Source organism: Acyrthosiphon pisum, unplaced genomic scaffold (assembly GCF_005508785.2).
Source record: "Acyrthosiphon pisum isolate AL4f unplaced genomic scaffold, pea_aphid_22Mar2018_4r6ur Scaffold_20992;HRSCAF=22726, whole genome shotgun sequence".
NCBI lineage: Eukaryota > Metazoa > Arthropoda > Insecta > Hemiptera > Aphididae > Acyrthosiphon > Acyrthosiphon pisum.
The window spans coordinates 221-25388 of NW_021770409.1; the positions used below are offsets into that span (position 1 = coordinate 221).

Sequence of the window (25168 nt, forward strand, 5' to 3'; positions counted from 1 at the left end):
TTTGATAAACAAACTTTTTTCCTATCTCAAAAATTGACTGAATTACAGCAATCCTAAGTTTAAACAAAAAAGATTTTTGTTACATTTTGCAATGTTCTGTATTTTATCTTTTTATTATTATTTTTGGTTGGAAGCAAGATAAATGGAATCCATGCGTTTAGAGGTTATTTAAATAAAGTTAAACATTTTATTTTTATAATTAAGTTTAAATTTAATTTAAATATTTTTTTAACATATTATTACAAATAATACAAATCACCTTATAAATTGTTCGAAGTTTTCCCCGTTGTTAAGTAAACATGATTGTAAGCGGCGCTTAACTTCGTCTTGAGAAGCTGCCGTTATTTGTTCCTTGGTCAGTTTTGAGCATGCTTCGGTGATTTTTTGTTTTAAATGCTGAAGGTTAATTGGTGGGTCAGCATAAACTACAGTTTTTAAATGACCCCAAAGAAAAAAATCAAGTGGTGTCAAATCTGGTGAACGCGCTGGCCAAGCTATCGGTCCATTTGTTCCCATCCAATTATTTCCAAACTGATCGTTGAGGTATTGTCTAACAACAATAGCATTATGTGCTGGAGCACCATCTTGTTGAAAAAACAAGTTTTCCCGAATATTTAATGGAACATTTTCCAACATGGGTGGTAAATTATTACAGAGAAAATCCAAATATCTTCTCATTAATCATTTAATTATACAATTTAATATTTAACACAAATAGTTAACACAGTTGTACATAAATATTAAATAACAAAGTTAAAAATTTAAAATACTTAAAAATTAAAATGAACACTTTTCTTTTTTGTAGGTTGTTTATAAATTATTAAATTATAACTATAAGTATAATTTTAGCTTTTTAATAAAACAAGTAAAAATTATAATGAAAAACAAATTAGTAATTACATAATATTTAAAAAATAATAATTTTCCCTTTTCAGTCTTTAAACGTTACTTGTTTAAGTCTTTTTATAGCAATTAAAGTGTTTAATCTTTAATATAATCAAACATTTAAATTTTAATCTAAGTACTTCAAATTTTTTGAAAGAAATATTAAATTCCTTATTTTAGTAGGTTTTAAAGCATTTCTAGATTTAGAACAAATAAACCCTGCCGTACTAAAAGCACGTTCTGAATCCACCGAGGTTGATGGGCTTGAATGGTATTTAGCCGCTAGCTTTTTTAATCCTATTAATTTAGATTTAGACCAATACTCATATATGTTTTCTTTCTCATCAATCAAATCTTCTGTTAAATATTTTTCAATTTCTGCTTCATTTGAATTGCACTGCATAGGTTCTCTGTGATCAGGCAATATATGACTAAATATGGACTTCTCTAATGGATGTTGATTAATTGTTACAACCTCTGATTCAATTTCAGGAGATACTGTAGAGGTGTCAGTAACATTTCTGTAAATTACATCAAGTTCCAATTTCAGATTATTTTGTGCTTGAAATTTTTCATATTCTCCGGAAAATACTCTATCTTTAAATCTAGGATCTAAAATTGTACTGAGTAAAAGCAATTTATTTTGTTCATATTTCACTAAACCTTTCATTCATTTTAGACAGTAGTTTTTCAGCAATTTCACTTTTGTTAGATTTGTTGACTTCTTTTTCCAAATATGTACTGACGCTTCTTAAAACTGGTATGACTTCAGACAGTGATGAGGTTTCTTTAGATAACGTCAAAGTTACCAAATAAAATATTTCAAGAACTTTAGATATTTCATCTAATAAAACCCATTCTTCACTAGTCAAACTTACTTTCAGATGTATGTAAGGAGCTAAACCAATGACAGACTTTTTTTGCTCTAGAAACCTAGTAATCATAAGATAAGTACTGTTCCAGCGGGTTGTAACATCTTGAATAAATTTTCGTTCAGGCAATTTTTCTTGTTTTTGATAGTTATTAAGTAATTTGTTAGCTGAAATGCTATGCTTAAAATGACCAACTATTTGTCTAACTTTTTTTAATAATTCTTCATGATTTTTTTGCTTCCATAACACATCAGTTATTACCTGAAAATTAAAATAATAATATCATAATTAATTAATAAGTTATATATCATATAATTGAATTAATATTTTTCAAAAAAAGAAAAAATACAATATATTAGTGCTCAGGTATTTTTTATTAAATTATTTTTCGGTAGTCCTTTCACAATTTTTTCCTCTACATACATCTAAATATCTAATATATGTATACTATATAAAAAAAAATAGAAAATATTTTACCAGTTGAAGTGAATGAGAAAAACAGCCAAAACTAAAGAAATCTCTGTTACTAAAAGCCTTCACCATATTTGGAGCGTTGTCTCGTAAAAAAACATGGATTTGTTTTTCTTTAATTCCCCACTTTTCCAATGTTTCAATAGTAAATGTATAAATATCTTCACCCAGATGATACATGGGCTTAAAAGGAATGACTTCTAATAATATATTCTCTCTGATAAAATTGTTGTCTGAGTTGTCTATAAAGTGGCAAGTTAATGACAGATAATCTGTATTATTGTTTGAAGACCATAGATCCGTTGTAAATGATGCAAACTCCATATTTTTTATGATTTCACAAATTTTCTGAGATACCTTCAAATACAATTTAGGAATAATATTTCTTGAAAATGTTGTCCGATCAGGTATGGTGTAGCGATGTTCTAAGAACTTAACTAAGTTTTTGAAACCTAAAATTTAAATTTAAATTATTGGAAAAAATGTAATTGCAAACCATGGTTTAAAGTTTAAAGTTTACAACTTAAATCATAGTAAAGTAAAATTAAGGGTAAACCAAACTAAGATATCACCTTGTTTTTCAACGTGATGAAAAGGCAACTGGTCTTTAGCTATCATTTTGGCAATTAAATCAGTAATATGTAAGGCTTTTGAGCTATTATATGCTAATGGAGCTTTGCTTTCAAACATGGAACTTATTGTAGGCTGATGGAATTTTGTCTTATGATTGTTGAATTTTGTTTTGCAATGAACTTGGCTTAGGTCTACTTCTTGACATGCTTTAGATGTTTGTACAACAGCTTAATCTACTTCTTCCTACAAAAGTAATTAATAATTAATAATTATACATTAACTACCTATTATTATTTATTACATATCAAATTACAAGTACCAAGTTTCATTCAGAACCATTATATTATGTACCTATAACTATATCCAGTAATTAATCGTTATTACTAATAAGTAATAATTAATTAAAATATATTAAATAATAATTAATATGTATTCACCGAATTAATGATTAATATTTAATTTAAATAGGTGAAGTATAGCTTAAGTTGATGACTAGGGTGGTCGACCCAAAATAGTTGGGAGGGAGTAGGACGGGTGCAACCGAAAGAAAATAATTTAAATTTTAAAATATAAAAGAAGTTTACATTATTTTAAATTTTAATCATAAGTACATACCTCTGAACCAGTTTCTGAATCACTTTTAGGTAAAACTTTTCTTTTCTTCTTATTATCGTTAACTTTCATGAACTCATTTTTATGCTCTTGCATAAGATGCGACTTTAAGTTTTGAGGTGTAAAAGTCCGAGAATTACGTCCACCCCTAGATATTATCTTGTTGCAAATAGAACATTGTGCCTTAGACAAATCATCAGGGCACTTCGTAAAAAATGTCCATACTACAGAAGGCATGTTGGCTTTTACTTTTTTTACTTTTTAGTTTTTACTTTTAATTTAATAGTTTTATATTTATTATGTAGTCTAAGTCTTAATACTTCATACATAACAGTTAACTTAACATGAATACAATATGATAAATGATAAATGATAATATATTAAAATGATATTAAACAAGCTTATCAGTGAAGCAAATTTGTTGGTAATTAGTATACTAATTACTAATTATTGAAAAACAAAGATAAAATATGTTTTCTTTTCTAAGGAATATACTAGTAATTGCACAGCAAGCTGCTATTCTTACATAACATGATAACATCAATATGGTTATAAATACGTTTAGTGTTAACAGTTATAACCGCGCGCAGAGTTGATAATATTAGATTATAGTGATTATACATTATTATAATGATAAATTGTTGTTTTTTTTTTTTATATCGGTTCAAATATCGGTTTTAAAAAAAAACCGATACCGATAAAACCGATATTGCCAATATCGGCCGATAATCGATATCGGTTTGTATATCGGCCCAGCCAATAAAAGGGCTTTGTTTTTAGCCCTAATAAATATATAATATTAGATGTAGTCAAGTAAAGCTGTAAAGCAAAACGTATGAACAATTATCAAAACCCAAAGACCAACACATATTATCTAAAATTATATAAATTAATTCATTAATTTGATTCAATTAATATTTGAAAATTTTAAATAAAGAATTTATTATTTGAAACTAAAAAAAAATCCTTGTATAATAGTCACATTAATTAATTTGCTTGGGCTATTTAATATTCCGCATTCCTCCGCACCATATTTTTTGCTTATTAACAGAATGCATACGGCTTTATTGTGCTTTATTTTTCTAATGTCATTATAAAAATATATTAAGAGCCTTGGATTAAATTTTCAAACTTTTTACCCAACATATAAAGTTTTAAAGACATTCGTAGAAAAAAAATAAACTAAATAAATTGGAAGCTGAAAATATCCGTAAACAGTTCAAAACAAATCAAAATGTTTTGAAAATTTTATCGTATACAGAGTGATTCTTTTATCATTGAACACTCATTATTTCAAAAAGTGTAAACTTTTTTGAAAATATTTTTTTACATAATTTCAAGTCGCTTATAAAACAACGTTTTTCTTAAAAAATTATATTTTTAAATATTTTTTATCCTTATAATTTTTTTAGTTTTTTAATTTTTTGAATGACAACATTGGGTTTTAATTTTATATTCCAAAGCAGAATATTTTTCTCAGTATTTTGATACATGAAAATCGAATTTGGGGCAAGTAGTTTAAGAGTTATAAATATTCAAAATTTTGTTGAGCGGAGTGGAGTGGTACGGGGTTACCCCGCGAAATGTTTGTCTACATCTCCGCTCATCTAAACTTTGAATATTTATAACTCATAAACTACTCGCTCCAAATTAGATTTTCATGTATCAAAATACTGAGAAAAATATTCTACTTTAGAATATGAAATTAAAACTATATGCTGTCATTCAAAAAATTAAAAAACTTAAAAAATTATAAGGATAAAAAATATAAGCGACTTGAAACTATGTAAAAAAATATTTTCAAAAAAATTTAAACTTTTTGAAATAATGAGTGTTCAATGATAAAAAGAATCATCCGGTATATAAAATTATATTAACAAACAGCGAACATTTCATGTATCTAGGGTCATTTGTTTTAGAGTTACGCCAAAAACCAAAATCAATTTGGTCGAAAACCTATTTTGTGTAAAAATTCCCTGCTTTAAAATTGTTCATCAAAATCACGAAAAATTAAAAACTTATTTATGTTTAAAAAATTATAAAATGTTAAATTTTTATAGCTAAGGATTGAAAATTTAAAACAAGCTATCCCTTAAGAGGATGTCAGCGCATTTGTTTTCTTCTCTCTGGCCCATCTGCAACATGGATAAAACGCATTAAAAATCAACAATTACAAAAAATATAGAGAATAATATTTTTGAGGGAATGACATATCGATTTTATATTTTATTGTTATTTGACTTTGTATTCGACTTTCAAAATAAACAAAAAAATTTAAGATTAAATTATGTTTAAATTGTTTCGAGACAATATTTAAATATGTATATGTTATTCCCTCAAAAGTATTATTGTCTATTTTTTCGGTAACCGGTGACTATAAGATTACTTAAAAACATAGAAAAAATGATTCTGTGTTAATGCGTTTTGTCTATGTTGCGCGTAGGCTAGAGAGAGAAAACAAATAGTGCGATGACATCTTCTTAGTATGTATTTCATAATGTAACCAAAAAATCTAAAAATTAAATTAAAACAGTCTTTAATAGATATTTTAAGTTCAAATTTGGACGAAGTTATATATTCAAACTGAGAATAACGTATTTAACTATTTTTTATAATTTAAAAATATTTATGTGCACTTACTTGATACTTGTAAAGTAAATCAAATTAAAAGTTCATTAAAAATAAACTCAACCTACCTACTATACTTATTAGTAAAACAAATAGTAAAATAGGTTGTATGTATTGAATTTCAATAACCAAAGGGAGTTGGACAAATTCCCGGTCTCCAATATCTAACAATAATATTATGTCATCTATTAGATATCGTTGGAGTAAATCATGACGTTTGGAAAACAATTGCCGATGAACTGAGCAATGATACAATTAAAGTTACTCCAGCATCAATACGCGTTTCTGTAGCAAAAAGAAAATCGGAGTTCTTAAACTGTATACAGTCCACGAAAATCATTAAAAATCACAATGATCAAGAAAATGTTCATGGTAAGTAAAAATTTACGTTTTAATAAATAATTGTTGCTTACATACATTATATATTATGTAGTACAAAAATGTAACATTTATATAATTCAATCTGGGTTTGAACGACTATCAATATATAATTAATGAACTAATTTATAATGTTTAATGAATATTTACACGGAAAAAAATATTCCGATGGTATTCAACAAAACTGTTATGTAAATCAATATATTGTAGCTACAACATAAATTATTTCATTATAACTTTTATTTATGTCGTTCTTATTTAAGCATTCTGTTGAATTTACAATAATAATTTTGTTGAATTGTTCTATTACAAAGTAACTTAATTAATGTTTCTATGACCAAATAGATTGTAAACTTTACTCAAAACAAAAGGCTTCAGGTACAAATCATAATTGAGTAGCATTAACTATTTATTTGGTTATATTTACCGAACATAATGTAAGTTTTACCATACTCTACGTAGGTGGTAACATTTGTTAGGTTGTAACTATTTATGTTTTGATTGGAAATACCCAACACTCTGCTATCGGTACAATTGTTTTTGTTAGATAAACGCGCGCGTTTTCATTGTTTCCAGTGAGTGGTGTGTGTGTTTGTGACTGCCATTTGCGATCACGAGTTTTATGTTTTCATTTTACGTTTCTTTGATCTTTCTAGTGTATTCATCTATTTGTTCACTCACAGGTAAGTCTTAATAATACATTTTTCTATTCATTATATTATATTTTATATTATACCTACTTTTTGTTACATACATTTCACAAAGTACCTATTTGCTATAAGTTGCTACCTAGTTAGTTATAATGGCGAATTCAGATGTCGTCGACATGCTTAGAGCTTGGGGTTTGTCTAATTACATTGACATTTTCAAAGGTAAATTAAAATAGTGCACACTTATAATATTGTCAGATGCATATTTGCATGGCTTATTACTACTGCTTATTTTTTATTAGAACAAGATATAGACGTATCATCTCTGTCGTTATTGACAGAAGATATGATAAAAGAAATTATTCCAATTGTAGGACATAGAGCTAAATTTATAGGAAATCTCGAAGAATGGAAAAAAGCATTAACTGTCACAAATGAGGTGACTATATTGGTAAGAAAAAATTAATTGTGTCAATATATTAAATTTTTTGATTCTCATTCAAAAGTACATAATATAACAAATTTGTACTGAGCATCGCACAGTTAGCTTTGGAAAACATATATATCTCAGCTATATTTATGATCTTGAGTTGTTATACGTACACTTACAAATCAAATAAAAGTAAAGATTTCATAATAGTATTTTGTATGATTTATTTTTCTTAGGATATTTCAAATCTAACTGGTCTTACAACAAATGAAACATTGTGTCCATCTTCTTCTGGTACATTTTCAACATTATTTGATTCAGATATTACAAATGTGTTAACCTCTAGAAGTGTTGAAGAATCAAAATCTGAGTCGAGTAAAACTGATTGTTTGGATGTAAACAATGAAGCCCTACATTGTTTATCGTCAAATCTAGATAAGGTATTCAATTTATATTCAATTCATTGTTAGAGGATAATTTATGAAATTATTTTGAAACCTAGAATCTGTATATTGTATGATACCTATTCTGAACTTACTACCTATTACCTAGTTTGTCAAATTGGTATACAATGCTAGTCATTAATAGGTTAAAAATTAAGTTAAGTAGGTAGGTACCTAACTCTTTATTTTTTTTTTTTAAACTAGCTTAATTTTTAATTTTTTTTTAAGTTACACTTCTAACATAACTTCTAGATTTAATACAGATTTATTACTGATTTGAAAATTATAAAACTTTAATTAAATTATTTTTAACATACTCAGTCTTGTTAATATACTTATTATTTGCTTGCTCTAAGTTTTATGATATAAAATTTTTGTGTTATAAGTTATAACATTAATTTGACCAAATAGTTTAGTTAATAATATAACCTTTTTCTAGAATTCTGGATTAAAGATCTATCTACAGAGTATCACAGAAGGAAGAGTTTTATTGGCTACGTATAAGGATTCTGGATTACTTGATAACGCTGGAAGAAGAAAACTGTGTAATATAATAGTTCGTAAGGAGCTTCAAGACCTAACCCTGAAATAAATATTAATTCACAGAAGTTGTTGTCATTATCTGAGGAAATAACTCAAATATTTCCAAAGGAACATATCAGTACTTATTTTATACCTTACATGAATTATGGTGAATATGTTACATTAACATCTTAGTGGTTGAAATCAGACTTTTGGTATTTATAGTTTTATTAATTTTTAATTATAGGGGCAAATATTAAAAAGGCAGCCAAGGGCAAACTATTAGATTGTTTCAATAATCGAAAAAGAGAATACAAAAAATCAGGAATCATTACTTCTACACCAAGACATTCTCCTTCAAACGAATGTAACTTAGACGCATTGTTATCCTCAAGCCAAGAAAATGATACAGAAATTGGTATAACCAAAATATTTAAATTTAACTCTCTATTTAGATCTATATTTAAATTTTGGATTGACATTTTTTTTATATATTATTTGTAATAGTTAATAGTTGTACTAAAAAATAATTTTTTAGTTGATGATCAATTAGTTTGGCTTCACAATTCGTCTGATCCGTGGGATACAGTTGAAAAATATTGGACTATTACTAGACAAAACCGCTTAAGAAGAGTATTGGACCCAAATTCAAAAGATTTGTTATCAATTTCTAATTACATGAAAAATTTTCCAGCTCTTAAAAAACCTGCTGGTTATAATCTTGTAAGTTAAGTTATAACTTATATTGCATAATTTGCTTGGTTAGGTATACACAATTTTGATTTATAATTTTTTTTTCCCAGTTAATTCAAGATTTTAATTTCTTATATCCTGACAAGCAAAACAATCTTGTAGAAAACTTTCCATTGCATAAAAGTAAAATACTTGAACTTGGAAGAATCCAGTCTAATAATTTGAAAGATAAATCTTTGAAGAGTATTATAGATGAATACTTAAACTTAACACCAGGTATGAGTGAACTGAGATTTTTTAAGTAGGTACAAGTGTTAAGTAATTTTTGTTTGATTATTATTCCAGAAAATGATGAAGCATCAACTTTGTCTGCATTTTTGATATTGTCTTTCTTATTTTCTCCAATTACAACAAAAAGGAAGAGAGGAAAAACTGCTTGGAGGCCTTCAAAGATTGAAATGAAAGATGGATTCATCACACACATAAAGTCCCACACCGAACTCCAAGATACAGTGACTAGGAGAAAAGAAAAATATGCTCAATTAGGAGCTACTCTACAGCCTCTCATAATTATTGTTGGACCAAATTGCAACAGCATTTCGCAGTATTTTGTTCTGGTAGATGACACATTTTATGTTTTAAATTCTATTTTATCTTCAGTAGATTGTTGTTTCAAAATAATACATGCGTTAAATCTGCAGTATCCTGTCGAAAGTTTACCAATCTGGTCATTCGTTCAAAAAGGTTTTTATAAAATTAAAACTCCTTGGGACACAGAGTATGTGTGCGTAAATTCCTTGTTAAGTGATTTGGGAATTTAAACATTAATTATCAAGTGATAATTTTCTTTAAAGTTACTTTATATGTTATTTTCATATTTTATTGTATAAATAAGGTTTATGTATTTTTATTTATAATAATTTAAAATCAATTGTAGTTAAAAAGTTATTAACATATTTTGACCTTAAGTATTTGATAGGTTATTTTAAATTTTATTTAGTACCTATATACTTAATTTAATTTTAACATGCCTACTTGTTTTGTTTGTAAACAATGTCTTTTAAGTATACAATTATTATGTAAGCATTTCACAATATGTCATCCAGACTATGATTTTTTTGAATACACTTGTTCTGAAAATGACTGCAATAGAACTTTTCACCTTATTAATTAGTTTAAAAAACATCTAGCCACTCATAAACATTATAACCCATGTTCAAAAGTGAAATCACCAAGAGTTACTTCTGATGATAATTGTAGTTCTTCAGTTAACAACAACTGTAGCTCTAGTACACTTAATTTATGTATTAATAATGGTATAGAAACATCTAACACATCTTTTGAAAAAGACACCAGTGGCAATAATTGTTATATACAAGAAGATTATGTTAGCTCATTTTTATCAAAATTATATTCAAACCCTCAGGTTCCAAGAAATGTTGTTCAAACCATTGTAGATGATATGTCACTAATTTTTGATGGTATAAATAATACTTTAAGAAGTAGTGTATCTAAATTACTTTTGGATGGTAATATTTCAAAAGAATGTTTTGATAATTTTAACTTAATTTTAGAAGATGTAAAACATCCGTTTAAAGATTTAAATACAGAATACAAACGGTTTAAATACTATACTGAACTTGGTACTTACATTCCACCTCAAGAGTATGTTGTTGGAGAACAATTAAATGAAAACAGACAAAATAATAATTTTGCTTTGATTCCAGTTAATTGCACCCAGCAATTTATTCCAATAAGACATGTATTTTATAATTTTTTTAAAATGAAAAATGTTTTGTCTGAAACTTTACTTTATTTAAATAAATGTAAACTTTACAACTCAGCTTTAATGAACTTTACACAGGGAAGTGTTTGGCGCAAAAAACAAAAAGACCACGAATCCCAAATAGTATTGCCAATTTTTCTCTTTTTTGATGACTATGAAGTTGGAAATCCTTTAGGTAGTCATTCTGGAATCCATAAACTTGGTGCTGTGTATGTTTCTATCCCATGTTTACCACCTCATCTCCAATCTTCTTTAAATACTATTTTTTTAACATTATTGTTTCATTCGTCAGACCGACAGAAATTTGGCAATAATATTATTTTTAAACCTGTTATTGATGAGTTGAATTTCTTAAGAGAGACTGGAATTGATATTGATACTGATGATTTCAATGGAAATATTAAGTTTGAGTTGGGCCTCATTATAGGGGATAATTTAGGAATCCATAGCATAACTGGGTTTGTTGAGAGTTTCTCAGCAACCCATGTGTGTCGTATGTGTAAGATAGAGAAAAAAGAAATGAAAAAGCAGTGTTATGCTGATGAAAATCTATTAAGAAATTTAGAACAGTATCACCTTGATGTTATTGAGGGTAATGTTTCTGATAGTGGTGTGAAAGAAGCTTGTGTATGGCATGATGTCTTAGGTTTCAGTGTGTTAGATCAAGTAGGCGTAGATATTATGCATGACTTATTGGAAGGGGTCTGTAAATATGACTTATCATTTTTATTACTATACTATATACAAGATTTAAAACTTTTTTCCTTACAAGTTTTAAATGAAAGATTGCTATGTTTTGATTATGGCCCTGATAAAGGCAGTAAACCTTGCATTTTGCATATTGAACATCTAAAAAAAAAATACTATAAGACTTTCTGCATCAGAAATGATGTCGCTTACACGATATTTAGGTTTAATCATTGGAGATTTTGTCCCTAGAGATGAAACAGTATGGGAACTTTATATTTTATTGAGGAAAATTCTTGACTTGCTCACATCTCCTTTGTTACAAAAAGAATGTTGTGTTTTATTACAAACTCTTGTTGCTGAGCATCATGATTTATACATTAAATTTAGCAAGTGTGAATTAAAACCAAAGTATCATTATATGGTACATTACCATACAATGATGGAAAAATTTGGTCCATTAATTTCCCTATGGTCTATGCGTTTTGAAGCAAAACATAGAATTTCTAAAATTTCAGCAAATACTTCTAGCAATCGCCGTAATATATGTAAAACCCTAGCTATAAAACACCAATTACAGTTAAATAACATATTTATTAAAGGAACTTTAAGCGATGAAATAAAATTAGGTCCTTGTACTGAAATTACTGATGACATTGGTACACAGGCTATTAGAAATTTTATACAAAAAAATTCACTTGATTCATTAATAAGTTGCCCATGGATATCAGTTAAAGGTACACGATACACTCCTAAAATGATTCTTACTTTAGATATATGTGAATTAGATGGTCCAAATTTTGGTATGATAAATAAAATATATTTTTGTAATAACGAATTAATTATATTTCAATGTTTCAAACTAAATGCTACAATATTTGATGAACATTATCATTCATTAGAAGTAGAAGAAGAAATCAATGACAGTATTTTTATTTATTATAATGATCTAGCATCCTACACTCCAAATCATATTTGTACAATGCCTAATGGCAATAGATATATCACTATTAGAGGTTAAATAATAATATCTTAGTGTACTTTAAATACTTTTTACTAATTTAATCTTAAAACTTAAGTATTACTTCATAAATTTTTATAAGCTCCTTATTCCAAGTATGTATAATTTGCAAGTAACATAATTTATTTTATATGATATATTTTTAGTATTTTATGTATATTTTATTTTAAATAAACTTGCATTTTATTTTTTGTTTTAATTTATAATTGTACACTATTTTACTTATAAGATAAAAACACCTGTCGGTAGATAAATATGAACATTTTAGGCTATTAGGCTTATTAAATGTTGGTATATACTTTAAATTTTACTTCTTACAACGTAACTATTCTAAATAGTAATTCCAGCTAAATAATTATGTAGCTGTAACAAAATAATGATTATTTAAGTTACAATTCATTACTGTAGTACCAATACAATAAATTATGTGATTCAATAAAATGTTATGTAAAACGCACTAAATAATATTGCAATCGTTAATGAATTAATAACACTGTTAGTCTAATAATAACTCAGGCTTTACAGAATAAAATGCTATAAGTACTATTCAAACAGTTGAATGTTACCAGTCTAATTATTGTGGATACAAAATAATTTAGTAACTGCTACTAAGCATAGTGTCTATAACAACATTTTTTAGGTTAGAATAAGCTAACCTAATATTGCTATCGCAACAGAACCTATGTTGTCAATACAATGTACTGTTTACAAAAATCAGTATGCAACTTCTACCAAACGAATTGTCGTCACGAGCGCAACCAAAAATCTTGGTTAGGAGTGTCGTATTTTGGTTGAATCAACCAAATTTTTTTTTCCGTGTAGCACGGATAGTTATGCAACGATCATAAAGTTTCTCCAACATCCACTTTTTGTAATATTTAACTTATGGAGCAGAGATCTGCGCCAGCAATAATTGTTATATTATTTGTACAGGTTGAATCACTAACACAGATATGTACATTAGGGTGCCACTTATTTTAAGATTTTATTTTCACACTTTGCTGCTTAATATTTTGTTATATATAACCTTAAAATAATACCAGCAAAGTTTTATTATTTTGGGATAAGATTAACACATGCCGATTTCAATTTAAAGTTTTGATATACATAGTACATAGTAAATATAGTACATAATATTTTGATTCGGTATTTTCACTTTTAGTTAATTTAAAATGTTATGCATATGTAATATACTGTAATAAAAATTATTCTCTAGTATTTAAGTAGAATTTTAATATATTTTTAAGTTGTGTAACACGAAAAACACAAATTATTTAATGAAATTTGGAATTAAAATGGCTTCTGAAGAATATTTAATGTTGGTTTAGGATATTTCTGGCGATAATCTTGTATGGTCTGTAAAATAAAAATTAAAAACATAGCTTAAATAATTTAAATTAAAGCTATATTTATAGGAGATATTTACCTGTAAGAGAAACTGCTTCTGATTTTCGTCTCTTGTTACTTTTTGTTCAAATTCTTCAATTAATTTAATGTCTCTCTCTGCAGCATCGTCGCAAACTTGGTATAACATTGATACTTTAGAGTTAAATCATACACCTACATACAAACAGCACGGGGTCCGCGATCTACCGTACATTGATTGCCTACCTGATAATATACTGCTGTCTGCTGCAAATCAGAATTTTCATTCCGGGAAACGGAAAAGTAAAGATACATTTTGAACACCATACACCGAATATTAAATAACGAATTGAAAAAAGTTTGAGTCAAATAGAGTTGGTATATTTAACGGGCAACGAAGTGCATGGGATCAGCTAGTTATTTATAAAAATTAGTAAATTTACTATAATTAATAAATAAATAATTTGAATATAATTAATAAAATGACTGCACATTTATACTTAATAAAAATATAATATTAAAAAAAATATTAGAATTAGAAATAATAATAACAATAATAATAATTAAAATGATAAATTGAATTTCCTCACAAAACATATTAATTGAAAAGTGTAAATTTATGATTAGTATAAATATATAATTTATAAATAATTGATAAAAATGATTAATAAAATAAGTGAAAAGATTTATAAAAGTTAAGCATAGATTTATTTAAATTAATAAAAATATAACTGGTGCTTAACAATAATTAGTAAAAATATATGTAAAAAAATAATATAAATAATAAATTTAATTGAATTATACAAATAATTAAAACGAAATCTACCTACCAGAAAATAAAATATCATATGATGGACATTTTCACACCTTTTATTATATCACGTTAAGAGCTGACAATAGTTTTTAATCTTCGGGTCACACTTATTTTATTTTGTTATATTTATTTATTTATATAAACGGGTAAGAACCCTTTAAAACAATTTGATACTAGTACAGTGTAAATATAAATTACAATGTAAAACTTACAGTAGATAATAGAAGTAAACTTGATAAGCTATATAAACATTTTATCAAAAAATATAAACATGGTAAAAAAAAAAAAAAATCAGAAATATATAATACAAATAATTAGATAATACAGATAAGACACTGCAATTTGATAAATTTAAAATTAATTTACACGGAATGTAATGCTAAATAAACATTATGTTTAAATACTTGACGTGACATAAAAAAGAAGTCAATTTTACTAGCGACACTATTAGCCAAAGTAAGTACTCTGGGAAAGAACGATGCGGAACAATAGTTGGTGGTGTGAGATGGAACGACGAATATATTATGTGACCTGGTCCCGTGATTTCCAAATTTAAACTAACCATGGAAAGAAGTTCGGAGGAATCAATGTTACCATTCAGTAAATCGTATAAGAACATCAAGTCTGCAACACTTCTTCTAATTTCACATAAAGACACCCCCAGATGGGTTAACAGAAAGTGATATGAGTCACGGTCAATGGTTAAATTTAATTTACTACAGGTTAATTTTAGAAATTTATACTGTACATTTTCCAACTGATTTATGTAGAGAGCATAATTGGGTGACCAAACCATAGAGCCAAATTCTAAGTGAGACCTGACAAGTGAGAAGTATAACATTTTCATCGATATTATATTTTTGAAATTTTTTGTGGTTCTGTAAATGAAGCCTAACATTTTAAAAGCTTTGTTTGTTATCATATTTATATGTGAAGAATAAGACATATTGGCTTCAAGTAAAATTCCTAAATCCCTAATATGATTGACTCTTGTAAGCGTTTTATGGTATATTGAGTAGTTAAACAAAATAGGTTTATGAAGGCGTGTGAAAGTAATTATACTGCATTTATTGATGTTTAATGGCAAACAATTTTGTTTGCTCCAACTTACAAGCTTAGTGCCTTATATACTTTTTTTTTTACACGTTGATATAACTCAATATATATTATCCATATCGTATTACATAATTCCAGAAGAAACACATTTATTTTCCAAGGATGGAAGTTCATAAAGTGATGAAATTTCTAAATGTAACAGAGAAAAATTACAATTCGATATTACTTTTTCAATAAATGAATGGAACTCAATCAAACCCAGGGAGAAAGCATACAAAGAACAACGAGGAACAAAGGTGTATAATGTATTAACACCGTTCGAGTGGAGTAATGTAGTGCAAGACCACTTCTTTTTGCATACAAAGCTTCCATGTTCATTAACATTTAAAAAAGCTAATATTAGTTTGTACGGTGTTGCTTATATTTCATTGTCGGGTCGTTGTTCTGATTGTGGGTCAATATTCAAAGGTGATATAGATTCAATTCCAGCAACTGACACAAGGTAGATAATATACTATTACCTATTTTATAAAATAAAATTTACGAATTACTGCTACTTTCAAACTAATTGATATTGAGTGTTTAACATTGATTACATTTTTTTTTTAAATTACAATGTTCTTAAAAAATTGTGTTTAGTGTTTATCTTAATAGTAACTGATTCATTTAATCCTAATAGGGTTGTAATGAATTGCGTTTATTATGGAGATTTCCGCATAAAGCATTTTAACAAAAAAAGAATGATGGGATCACAAAAATCACGAGCTCTAGATGCTATGCTCACCCAAAAAATAGACCCATCAGTGTATATACGGAATCAAGCTAGATGTCTCATGAATGAAGGTATTTTTATACCTTAATTTATTAATTAATTTATATTATTAATATTGGCAATTACTTTATTAAAGGACCGTTACCCCAGTACCACCAAATTATATAAATAGGTAAAAAATTATCCTATGGATTGTTATTTCATTTGTAACTTTCCCTAGTTTGAGAAGGTGTACAATTGTTTATATTATGATTACAAATGTTTACAAATGAAATAACAATCGTTGGTACCAGTATGGAGTCTGTGCGGCCAATACAAGCCGATGGCACTACTGGGGTAACAGTCACACCAGTACCGCTACGGGAAAATTGATTTTCCCGAGTTTGGAAAGGTGTACGTACTTAAAACTTTACAACATTGAACATATTTATATTTAGAAAACACGATTAAATTTGAATTATAATGAATTAGGTAGATAACTTTAAGTGGTTTATACCAAAAAATTATTTACACAATTCGGTATTGCCTTAAAAGTTATTAAAAATAAGAAGAAATTGATATATTATGATAGAAAATATAATAATATGTAAGAATTAATAATATAATAAATCAATGTTTTTATCAAAAATAGAATCAACCTTCCGTATCTATTAGAATGATACAGTTCAAATGGTAACTCATCAATTCGATTGTATCACTTTTAATATCTTACCTGCACAGTTAAACAATAATAGTGAAAATCACTTAAAATTCTACGGATTTTAGTACCTACTAGTTTACTTTTTTACTTACTTAAAGGTTAGGCACTTAATTTATTAAATGAGTTTTAAATTTAAAATTTTCAGGTGATGCTCTTCCCGCTCAAATACCTAACATAGGGACATTAAGAGTAGCAAAATACAGAGCATTAGCTGCTACCCAAATTCATTCCGACCCTTCAATAGCATTAAGTAAAATTAAGTATCTGACAGAGTATGAAAATACTATTCATGACATTGGCTCTGATAAAACCTTTGTTCATTTTTGGAGAAATTTACAATTAAAAATTTATCGAGATTATTGTAAGAAGGAACAAACACCTACAATTTCTTTTGATGCCACCGGTGGGTGTGTTCGTAAAATCATCAGGGGTATTAATAAACGTAGTGGCCCAATTTTTCTTTATGAAGGAGTCATGAATATTGACAATAATAATTTTACAGTTATGTCAATGTTATCGGAATAACATGACACGATATCCATAAGTACATGGTCAGCCATGGTCAGCCTCATATGTGACCAGTCTCTCGCTCTTATGTCGGCATTAGTACAAGCTTTCACAGAATATCAAAGTCTTGAAAAGTATCTTGAAGTGTGTTTTTCAGTGGTTGTTTTGAAAAAAAATTTGGATATGCCGACCTGTTATCTATGAAATGACGTTAACCATTTCATACATTTAGTTTCATCGTGGAATGAAGTTAAAAGTTCGAAATTTAATCGTACTAAAGAATTAATTACCCGTGGGATGGGTCTTCTTGTTCTTAGTACATCAATTGATGAAGCAGAACACATTTTAGAAGCAATTTTTATAATTATTCTCAGTAAATATGATGGAGAAGTTTTGCTATATGACAGAAATCACGCTCAATGTAATGAGTTTAGAAGAACACCTTGTGCTGAACAGAAAATTTATTTGGCCAGATTAATATCATGTAACAAGATTCAATTAGACATTTTAGAACAATCAAATACAAAGCTCCAAAACCCTGAACAAGATATATATTTAGACGAAAATGAGTTATATACACCTATGGCCAATTTTAAACATTGGGCCCAACAAATAGCTGATAAAGCCAGAGAAAAAGTGGAAAACGTAATTGGTGTCGTAGATAATGCACAGTACTTACCAACTCTAGAGCCATGTATTATAAAGGCTATGAAATTATCTCCATGTTGGTCGGGTATAATGCGGGAAAAGTTTGGGTTCGGCTCAAAAACTGCGTCTAGCAGTAGAATCGAATGTAATTTCAATCATATTAAAAATCGCGTTTTTAAAAATGAAAATTTGCCTCTAAGGATCGACACGTTTTTGGAGAAACTAATATCTTACTATAGAGGCGATCACTTATTGGTTCAAGCAGAAAACGTAGAATGTCAAAAAAGACCTTCGTCGGAATATATACCTATAGATAAGACTAACGTATGTGAAACATTTATTGATGAATTAGAAGAAACTAATGGTAGATTAATATTGGAAGATGAAAATTACGAAAAAGATAAACCCAGTGACGCAGATAAATCGATTAAAGAAGTTGTCATGAGAGAAGATAATGATGAATTGGAAGAATCTAATGGTAGATTAATATTTGAAGATGAAAATGACGAAAAAGATAAATACAGTGATGAAAATAAATTGAGTGAAGAAGGTGACACGAGAGAAGATAATACACTGAGTGTAGAAGATAAACTGAATGAAAATATATATACTCAGAAAAGTGAATGATGAAATCGTTGAAATAGTTGAGAGAGCCAAACACAACAAAACTATTCCAAATCATGTACATTGTGACGCTTGTATCAATAAGGACTACCCAACAGGACTGCATAAATGTTTATGCTGTAAAAAGTCAGTTCACATGTTATTTGGTTGTTCATCTTCGATCTCGGGAACTAAAGAAGGATGTGGAGAAAAGCGAATATGTTTCGATTGCGATAAAAAAAAATCTATGAATGATGAAAAAGTTGTATGTGAAGGATGGAATAAAAAAGGACAAACAACAAAAAAACTAAAATCAGCTCATTCATACATAAGTCCACAACCAGGTTTTGAATTGATTGATTTTAACAGGAAAGCGTTCATAAAAACGATATTTTTTTTTTTAAATGGAAATAGTATGATGCGACCCATTTATGTACCCAATTTCGGGAAAATGATTTTGAATAACACATGCTTTGTGGATTCTATTTTATCAATTTTAGCTTCAGCGGCTGCTGACAGTTTAGAATTTAGAAATTATGTTCAAAGTGTACCAACAACCAACTTGACTGTTACAATTATTAAAAAAATGTCCTGTGAAAGTGATAATAAAAAAATATATCATGACCGTTTACTATTATTGTTACAGTTCTTTTCAGATAAAGTAGAATGTTTAATTGGTGGCCTAAAAACAATAAATATAACGGCCACCGTGGCATCTATAGTTGACAAAATAATGGCAGACATGCCATCATTTATAACGACAAGTGAATGTACTAATAATATTTGCTTTAACCAGCGATATGATTACAACTCAATAAAGCTTTCTGTAAACAAATACAATGAAGAGTATTCAATCCAGAATGAACTGGACGATTACACTAAAGACAATGAAACAGAATGTACCTACTGTGGAAGTTTGAGAAATTCAAAGTCGAGACCAACCACACACATATTAATTGAAATAAATTATGTACCTTTAGGTAAATAATATTATTTATTATATAACAATAAAATGAAATAAATAATAATAATTTTTTTTTTTGTAGGATTAGAAGCATTAACGAGTACCTAACGGAAACATTGAACATGTACAAATGGATTTGATAAAACAAAACTTTGCACGTTCAAATCTAATGAAACTAGATGATATTGAAAAGTTGTTAATGGTAAACAATAAAAATATACCATCTTAGAGGCGTAATCAATTTTTTCGGTGGAGAAAGAAGTGGTCTTCGTTCTAGTACTGGACATTACACGGCTAGCGCACTAAGACAAAATGGTCAATGGGAAAAATACGATGACACGAAGCTCAAAGTTAAAGAGACAAAAAAATCAGTCAAAACAGATGTAGAATTTTTAGTTTATACTTTATAATAATTTAAGTACAAAAGTATTTAAAAAACAAATTTATTTTCAAATTGCAAACATTTATTAATAGGTAATTTAAAAAAAAAGGTAGGAATATAAAAATATTTGTTATAGTGTATCAGAATAAGAGACTATTCATTTTATTTTATACTTAGTATTAAATCAATGTACTAAGTATATGAAACTATTAAGTTAACTATTAAAAGACATAAGTATACATTTTAAAATAAAAATAAACGTTTAGGTCAATTGACTATTGATATACTGGAATCATTTTTACCATGTTAAATTAAACATTTTTAAAAACAAACTAATTGTTATTACGATTCCATTAATAAAATGTTATGGCTTTTTTTATTTAATCAATAGTTTCTAGCCTGGAACCTGAATATTAGTTAAATAAAAGACTAACGTATTCTTAGACAATGTACCTATAAGTAGTTTTAAGAATTTAAGTACAAATTCATAGTAAATAGTATTATTAGATTTTAAAAGCTGAAAAATGTTTTATAGCATAAAATAAATGGAATAATAAAGAAAACATGTTTTTATCAATAATACGAGATGCAATTAGACAAAAAAATTAATATTATAAAATAAAATGGCCAATAGAGTTAATGTACAATAATTTTCATTTCACGCATACGGTTTGGTTTCTCAATTTTCAACTCGCCAAGTACCTATTTTTAGAATAACGGTTGCGGATGCTGGTGTGACGAGATGGACCCAGTGAGAAAAATATAGAGGAGAAATACTGTACTTAAAACATTATATGATATTTATTATTAACATTTAGGAGTGATTGATAATCGTAAACTTTTTCATCTAGCCACACACCTTTTTCATTTCTAGCGCCTGAATTCAATGATATAATATCATTGTATAGTGTATAGCAAAGTTAACTCTGAGCGGAGACGATCTGCCAGTCAGCCTATATTTTAATAATATTTTTTAATTTCAACAAAATAACTAAAATCGTTATTATTTATTTAAATATCTGATTTCATCTAAAATTATACTTAAAATAGCACTAAAAATTTAAAATTCAAATGATCATACAAAATTAGTTTGCGTTTCCGGTATACATTATTTTTTGTTAGAAGGTAGAAAGCTTAAGAAAAATCTTGTATTAAATGTTCAAATCGTATGTATAAATATAAAAAACTGAATATATTCGTTAACAAGTCAAAATATTTTTAAAATCGTATAGCGTGTATACGAAATACAATTATAAACTTTCAGTGAAAAATTAATTTATATACAGTCATTTGTTTTAGAGATACACCAAAAACCAAAATCGATTTTTCGTAAAATTCCCGTTTTTATTTTGTTTTTCCGGCACTTTTGGAAACTATTGAGAATTTTAAATTTTGACCTCCGGAATGCACCGACCAAATTTACCTTCCCATCAAACATGATACTATGGAAGAAAATCGAAGCGGTTGTACTGCCCCAAACGGTAAAGGCAGACACAAAAAAAAAATACACATCATTGTAGTCATTGCTCATCCACTCAGAATCTAAAATTTATTTGAATTTCTAACTCAAAATAATTTGAAAGTTTTCGTGATTTTGACGACGTCGAAATTCTTACTTCGGACGCTCATAAAAAATTATTGAGGTTTTATGCTCAAAAGCGAGAACATTTTTTTATTGACAGTAACTAAAAAAAAAGTAATTAAAATAAAAATTTTCTTATGCCTATTAATATAGGTCAAAAAAGTCGAAATATTTCGACATTAATACATTATACATTGTATAAACATTTGGTGACTATCTAAAGTATCTATGGCTGTCAAACCAAAAATAACTAAATTGATTCTATCAAAAATCGTTTTTCCATAGTTTTTTTTTTTTTTTTTTTACCTACGCTTTTAAAAACTTTCAACTACTAATCGTGTATAAACATACGACAAAAAATAGTATAAATGCGTAGTACTAACTGTATTTTTTTTTTCTTAGCTAAAATTTTTCGCTCTATAAAAAACCTGTAGATTTAATACAAGGTTCCTTATATTACGTTAATGTCTAGTGTAATTAAAAAAAAAAAGTTGAGCGTAAATTGACAATAGTTTTTTGAGTTAATAACTCAAAAACGCTCAATCTATATAATATATATGGACGGTTTTGATGAGAAAGGGTATAAGTCATTTTTTGGATAATTTGGGGTTATTAATCAATTTTATAGGATTTTTAACGCCGCATCGTTTGGTGGCACTGTAATTTTCCTATGTGTTATTGTTATTTTGCTATTTATACGTGCGGTTGGGCACAAGTAAAAACAAAAATAATTTATTTGGTGAGAAAGGGGATAAGTCACTCAAAGCAAAAACTTGTTGTTATATTAATAATATTGTTATTAATGTGATCGACGATCGTCTTCACAGATAACATAACCAGGTACAATAAGATGTAAATTCATATTTTTTCGAATTTATATGACATAATTATTATTAGTGTAGTTGTGTAATCATTTTAATTAAATTAATACATATTGATATTTGAGAGAGATGACTTCTAAAAGATCTAAACAACTTCTAACATTGGCAAAAAGTAAGTACTTGTCTATTTTAATAATACAACTAATATTAAAACAAACATACTACTTGTTACATACTTAAAGTAAATAATGTAATGAATAATAACATTTTGTAGTAAGTAAATCAATTAGCCATCATAGATTGTAGTCAACAGAAAATGTTGGCTAGTTTACATATTTAACAAGAAGTCAAACAGAATTATTAAAGATGTTTACATTACATTTTTTACTATATTATTTAAAGTTATTTAATTTTATTATTACATACTCTGTAGACATTGATTAACTATAAATTTTTTTATTCAAATATCTAGATTTTAATGATGCCAAGTAACAGTCAACATCAACCATCACCAAATTACCATTGCGACGCAATTTGATGCATTCATTTAATGATGCTTTAAATTCTGATATAAATGTAAGATTTTATTTTCTATGAATACTTCTAATTATTATAATTTATGTATAACTAAGTACTTAATCATAATTCAATTTTTTTTTTTACTAGAACCAAAATAACCAGCATAACGATTCAAACGACAATATGGAAGTTGAAAATCATACTGATGTCAATGAAATTAGTTGTGTAAATTCAAAAATGAATGTTCAAGTCAGTAAATATTTACAACTATTTAAACTTATAGTAAAACAATTATTTTATTTTATTGTTAAAATATATTAATTAAATCAATAATTAATTTTAGAAATGGGTAAATCAGTGTAACTTTTTTGATGCCAACGAACACAAAAATAATAGTGTAAATATGATAACATTAAATGGTGAAGATTTTGAAATAATAGTACAAGAGACACCTGACTATGATAATGATGTAGTATTAGGAACACCAGAGCATGTTTTTGAACCCGGTATTAATTATTTATACTTAGTATTTGTAATTTATGTACAAATAATTATGAAACTTAATGAATTTAAATGTATAGAAATGTGTCTTCTTTGAAAATCCAAAATTTTCTTCTCTATTAATTATATAAAACTACTTAAGTTTTAAGTACCATTACCAATCTACTTAATTATTAGTTTTATTTATCTTACAATGTTTTTGAAGATTTATCCATACTGTTCAATTACTTTTGATTTGTATGTTACCATAATGTTAAGTTAAAATTTATTTTTTTTCCAAAACAGTTAATTTATTTTTGTTCATCTCCCTTACAATACCCTGCCCCCTCCATGCAAAAATAAAAAAACAAAAATTATAAGCTTTAAGACAATTTATTTTCATTAATGAATTTTATAATAATTCTAGTTTTGTGTAACTATATGTAGGTATAATTTACAATATAATTAATACCTAATAATAATCATTATACACTATAATATTAATATATTAATACACACACCTATTAATAAATAATATAATTTACTTAATTCAATTACTAATTCAATTTACTCTTGAACCTGATAAATATAGTGATTTACATAGGTATATCAAATATTTTATTCTGATTTTATGTCTTAGATTTTGCTATGAATATAGAAAATGTTGAAAATGTTGAAAGTCTTGGAATAATTGACAATATTGAAAATGATGGGAATGTTGAAAATGTTAGTCATAGCAGAAAAAATAAAATCAGCAAAAAGGGAGATACCAGACTTTATAGACAAAACAGGAAAGAAAAAAGAAATTGTGGGTAGCAATATGTTACTAATAAAGGAAAGCTAGTTAATGGTCGTGTATCTAGACCTTTAACTGACTATAGACTAAGATGCAAGACTAAAATTAATTGGGATTTACAACAAACATTGTTCAATATTTACTGGTTGATGAAATCATATGATAGGCGGATAACATATATATCTAATCTCATAAGACCAACTAAAAAAGCAGTTACTAGAAAGAGAAGAGACACTCCAGAAAAGCAAAAAATAGACAAATGACATATCAATATCATGTTCCAAAGGACAATGAAATGGTTATTATTTGCAAGTTATGTTTCTTAAACAAATTTGGTGAAACTCCAAAATGCATTCAAAAAATTTGTACACAAAAACTTTTATCTCCTGCTCAAAAAATGTCTCCAGATAAGAGAGGAAAAAGTACACCAAAAAATAAGGAAAAGTCCACAAACTGTTAAATCTATTTTAAATCATATTAATTCTGCTTCCATCTTATGAAAGCCATA

The 25168-nt window shown here is 27.2% G+C and overlaps 2 protein-coding genes across 2 annotated transcripts; one reads left to right on the forward strand and one right to left on the reverse strand.

Moving 5' to 3' along the window:
- Positions 1–259: 259 nt before the first annotated feature.
- LOC100575590 (zinc finger BED domain-containing protein 4-like) lies at positions 260–3116 on the reverse strand (the record flags this gene model as incomplete). The annotated part of the gene is made up of 5 exons (XM_003242246.2): positions 2801–3116; positions 2235–2680; positions 1589–2018; positions 1104–1497; positions 260–670 (listed from the first exon to the last, which is right to left on the reverse strand). Coding segments are annotated over exons 1-5 (1799 nt in total), but the record flags the coding sequence as incomplete, so codon positions are not given.
- Positions 3117–9273: 6157 nt separating this feature from the next.
- LOC115034767 lies at positions 9274–9987 on the forward strand. Its single transcript, XM_029492193.1, has 2 exons — positions 9274–9433; positions 9503–9987. The coding sequence occupies exon 2, from the start codon at positions 9616–9618 to the stop codon at positions 9976–9978; it is 363 nt and encodes a 120-aa protein (XP_029348053.1). The 5' UTR covers positions 9274–9433; positions 9503–9615; the 3' UTR covers positions 9979–9987.
- Positions 9988–25168: the final 15181 nt, after the last annotated feature.

Coding starts and splice junctions, on each gene's coding strand:
- LOC115034767 (XM_029492193.1), top strand. CDS start 9,616: ATGAAAGATGGATTCATCACACACATAAAGTCCCACACCGAACTCCAA.